This window comes from Cynocephalus volans, chromosome X (genome assembly GCF_027409185.1).
Source record: "Cynocephalus volans isolate mCynVol1 chromosome X, mCynVol1.pri, whole genome shotgun sequence".
NCBI classification, from domain to species: domain Eukaryota; kingdom Metazoa; phylum Chordata; class Mammalia; order Dermoptera; family Cynocephalidae; genus Cynocephalus; species Cynocephalus volans.
Window position 1 is genome coordinate 114,088,602 of NC_084478.1, and position 5,031 is coordinate 114,093,632.

The window sequence follows — 5,031 nt, forward strand, 5'->3', positions numbered from 1 at the left end:
TGAACCCGGAAATTAGAGAATGTGTTTTATCCACCTGATGTATATTTATGCACATAGAACATGTACTCGGCCATCAAGCAAGATTCCAGAAGTATCAAATACATATCACATTCTCTGACTACAGTACATTTAAGAATCAATGACAAACCATGTTGTCAAAACCAAATGTTTGGGATGACACAAATCACTCTAAAGAAATAATGGGCCAAAGGACAAATCATTACAGGGACTGAAAAATATTTATTGATGCGTGAGAATAAAATTTGTGGGGCATGCGTGAGTGCTACTGAGAGAGGATTTTATGGCCCACGTGCTGATTAAAAAGATTAAAAAGAAGGAAGCCTTGATCAGGCATTTTACGGAAGACCAAGCACAAACGATCACAAAGAACAACAAGAAGCACGATTGGAGAGGTGCCACCTCGCTCAAGTCTCCTGGAAAATGCCTACTACAACCACAGTGACATACTATTTCACACCGTCGGAGCAGTGAGAATTAAAAAGGTCAGACCGCATCAAATGTTGGTGACTAGTGGGGACTCACACTCTGGTATTAGGAGGACAAATTGGTCTGACCATCTTGGAGAGCAATCTGGCAATACTAATTAATGCGCAGGATGCACACACTGCTGACAGCAGCAGTTCCATTGCTGGGTACACTACCTAGTGGCCTGAACACAAGGAGACGTGTGTGGGAACATTCTTAGCAGCCCTGTGGTCTGGGTGGGGCCTCTGGAAGATCTGCAGGGACCGAAGAGACAGCTAATGGACCCTGAAGCACTGACCTGGAAGAGGGAGGGATAGCACTAGATGTAGTCTCTCGAAAATGGAAACAGGTGTTCAAACAAAGATTCCTACATGAACGTTCAGAGGAGCCCTATTCTCAATAGCCAAAAGGGGGAAACAACCCAAATGCCCATCAATGGACAAATAGATAAACTAAATGTCGTCCATCCATACCATGGATTATTATTCAGCTGTGAAAAGGAAGGAAGCAAGTACCGATTCACGCTACCACGTAGATGTACCATGAGGAAAACATTACACTATGTGAAAGCCGCCAGACACAGAAGGCCATGCGTTGAGTTCATGGGAGGGAGAGCTCCACATGGGGGAAACCTCTGTCGACAGAAAGCAGATAAGTGGTTGCCAAGAGCTATTTATTGGGAGCGTGTGTATGTGTGTGCTCGGGGGTGGGGGGACGACGAGCATGGGGAGTGAGTGCTTAACGGGTACAGGGGTTTCTTGGCGGGGTGGTGAAAATGCTTTGGAAGCAGACGGTTGTGATTGTTCCACGACATCACGAATGTACTTGACACCATGTCGTACCCGTCCCCCACCCCTCTTTCTTTATCTTGCCTGCGATGCTCGGGTCCTACAGAAGGCGAGCGCTGCCACAGAGGGAGGGCCCAGGGGCGAGAGCGTGCGGGTGCCTTGCACCTGCCCTGGCCGGCCGTTTGTAGGCCCAGGCCCGCTCCCTCGGGGTCAACTGGAGGGCAGTGACGTCACCAGTGTGCGCGGCCACGAGCCTGTTCCGGACCAATGAGGGGCCGGGTCGCGGTAGCTAGGTTACGGAGTACGGGCCAAGTACCGACATCTTGAGAGGCATCCAGTCGAGCCAGACCTCGCAGATTGATCGGTCGTCTCCAAGGCCCGGCATGCCGAGCAGGAGGACAAGCCGTCCACGGTCGTCCGGTCTCAATAGGTGCCGTGCCGCCGCTCTCGCGCCCACCGAGCCGAGCTGACATTCTCCGTGAGCCACCCGGAGCGCCTCCTGCGGGAGGGCCACTACGCCCAGTGCCCGAGTTCGTGTGCGCCGGTCTTTCTAGGTGCCATCGTCGAGTACGTGACGGCCAAGGTCTTGGAGCTGGCGAGCGACGAGGCCCGGAGGAGCAGCAGGAGATGCATCACCTTGGAGCTGTTGGACGTGGCCGTGCACAGCAACGCGCTGCTCAGTGGCTTCTTCGTGACTACAACCATCTCCCAGGTGGCCCCAGCCTAGCTGTGGACGCCTGGCACCCAGGGGGCCTCACCAGCCCACCGATCCTCCGTCTACTCCTGCTAGCCCGGCGCCAGCCCCTTCCGTCACAGCCAGCCGGGACAGCCCTGGCCTGTCTTGTGCCTTCGGCGCCTTGTGTCATTAAAGTGTTTGAAAGTACCCACAGGCTTGCTCTATAAATTTTGTGTCAGAGTGGGGTGTGAGACACCCAATGTTGGACGGACGGGCAGGGAGTGGCGAGGGTCAGGGAACAGGGAGGGCACAGGGGAGCAGACTCTCGTGGTGACAATGGGGGTTGGTGTCCCCGTGTGGGAGGTGCTGTCTGGGGCGGGGGCACAGGAGGCTCCCACGTGGACCCTGAGCTAGTCACCAGAACGATGGTGTTCATTGGGGTGGAGCTCAAGGCCAAGACTGAGGTGTCCTGGTAGGATGAATGTCAAAAGGGGTTATGTTATGGAGGGGGACGGAGCCTCAGGTGGCATGGGAGCTCAAGTCAAGGGCTCAAGTGGGGCAGGGACGTTGACTGCCAGAGAGAGGAGTGATTGATGGGTGGGAACAATGCAGAAATCCCCAAAGGCGGACCTGGGGTCACAGGGGGTCAAGAGTTTAGTTTTGGCCTTGTTCAGAGGGAGAGGCTGGGAGACGCCCTTAGCTACCGGGATACGCAAGCTGTAGCCTAGCAACAGCGCGGTCAGGCCAGGCCCCGTCTCAGATGCCGCTCTCTGCGTATCACCAGGGCGACAGGACCGTGGCAGGTGTCCCGGGGCTGCGCCCAGGAGTGGCTGTCTATGTGGCCTGTTGCCAGCTGGCGGTAGCACGCTTCCAGCAGGCGCTCTTCCACCGGCCATGGAGGAGCTGGCCCTCACTCAGGCTGTCCGCCTCTTCCTGCGACAGGAGAGTGATGCTTGCCAGGGCCTGGTCATGGAGGTGTACCTTGATGTGATTTTTCTAAGAGTTTTTGAGTGTCAGCCCTTAGATCTGTCATCCATTTTGAATGAATTTTTATACATGGTGTGAGATAGAAGTCCAAGTTCACTCTTTTGCATGTGGATATCCAGTTGTCACAGCACCATTTGTGACAGGGATTATTCTTTTCCCCCACTGAATGGTCTTGGAACCTGTACTGAAAATCGACTATACACAGATATCAGGGTTAATTTCTGACTCTAAATCACGCATTTATTATGTTACTTTAATCTACGGACATGTCTACATCGAGGGTCACTTGTGGGCCAAACAAAGTGCTAGGGATTGGAGATATAAAGACGGATAGCCTTAGTAGATTCTCCTGTGGTTATTATCAACTGACTGTTCTCTTGTTCAGTGGCTGAGAAAGTTGAAAATGTGGCTTTGGCCCAGGAGAGCCTCATTGTCGTAGAGACGTCCAGCTGTGGGAGTGAATGACTCTGAACCACCCACGCTCACCTCCTCCATGACCCGGGCAAGGATTAGAACAGGCAGCGCTGAGCAACGCTTCCATACCACTGTTTGGTCATCATGGCCTACTTAGGGTCCGATGGCTATAAACAGTTGTGCGAGCTTGACTACAGCTCATCTGGCTTGGATCTCAGAGTTCCAGACCTTCAAAGGTAACTGGGCAAAATGTGCCTGCTTCTGGTAGAGGCCCCTATTATCTTGGAGGAGTGAGTGTACTCGGGATGAAAGGAATAAGGACCCTCGGGCCTAAAGCAGTGGGAGAGGCAAGGAATGTGAGCCCGCGGTCCCTGAGCCAATCAGAGAGGGCCGTGATGGTGTCTGGGAAGGTGAGTTCGGCTAGGATATCATGAAGCCCCTGTTCCTGGGGTGAGGTCCTAAGTAGAGGGAAGACATGGGGGAACGGGCCTGCAAGGCTAAAGCGGAGGTAGGGGCTGGGAAATGAGGCCCGGTGTAAGAACCCAAATGCCCCAAGGGATCACACCCTGATCACATAAGTCCTTCTCGGCCACACCCCATCATGGCGCTGGTTGCCCTTTCCTTCCGTATTCTCCTTCCTACCGGCGCGAATCGTACACCAATCAGCTCACCCCCCAAGCCCCATGCGGTATGCTAAGTAGGGACTGTATCTTAAGCCAATCAGCTTTCCCTAAAAACCCTATGTATATGTTTGTGTGCCGCCTAATAAACGAGCCCTCTCCGGTGGGTCATCAACTGGTGTCGACTCGTCCTTTCACCCGGACACCTCGGCCAATGATAGGGGTGGGGGCGGGGGCGGGCGGGGCCTGCTCCGGGCCTTGTAAGTGCGGGTTTCTGCGCGGGAACGCACACCACGAAGGCAGTGAGCAGCTCTCTCCACCCCAGGGGCATCCTTCAGGCGTCTTCAAGCCCTCAGGTGAGGTGGTGCGGTCCCGCTGGGGCCAGAGGACGATGGGGACGGGAGCACGCAGGGACTCCGTGGCGGGGCTGTCGCGCCTTCGGGAGCCCTAGGGGCCCGGATTGGGAGTTGGCTTTTCCCGTCAGCGCCACGGGGCGAGACTCGTGCCTTTGTCTGCCCTCGGCGCGCCTCCTGTGCGAGATGCCGAGCCCTCCCGGGGGTCGGGCCCTGGAAGGCCCAAGGGGCGGACCCCCAAAGCGGCCGGCCGGTCCGCGGAAGAAGTGCAGGTCGGAGGCTTCGAGGACGAAGCGGAGTTGAGGGCTCGCCCGGAATGGGCCCTCTGGGCCTGGCCCCTCGCTCCCTCCCCTCCCGTGGCCCTTCGGCTGGGCGCCCGACCAGGATGACAGTTATTTTCCAATGAAAGCAAGATGCTCCTGTCAAAGTGGCCTGTGCGCCCGGCCCTGTTATTTGTTTGTCCCGGTTTCCCCAGCTTTGAGGTTGGCTTCTGAGCGCTTGGCACGGGAGGGTCATAGGGTAAGGTCAACTGAATGGAGGGGACGTGTTTGAAACTACTGGCCGCTTGGGGGCGTCTCTGTTCTACTCTGGTCGCTAGACGTGTCTCGCCCCACCAGGGTGGGAACAGACATGAGCAGGAGAGCTCCGCCTTCCGGTTTCTGGGGTCTCTTATTCTTTGTTCTGGACAAACCTAGAATGTTCAGAGG

The 5,031-nt window shown here is 55.5% G+C and overlaps 1 protein-coding gene across 1 annotated transcript; it reads left to right on the plus strand.

Annotated features, from left to right (window-relative positions):
* The first annotated feature begins 1,541 nt into the window (after nt 1-1,541).
* Nucleotides 1,542-2,001, plus strand: LOC134368227 (histone H2A-Bbd type 2/3-like). Its single transcript, XM_063084771.1, has 2 exons — nt 1,542-1,586; nt 1,705-2,001. Exons 1-2 carry the CDS (start codon nt 1,542-1,544, stop codon nt 1,999-2,001), a joined length of 342 nt encoding a protein of 113 aa, XP_062940841.1.
* The last annotated feature ends 3,030 nt before the right edge of the window (nt 2,002-5,031 follow it).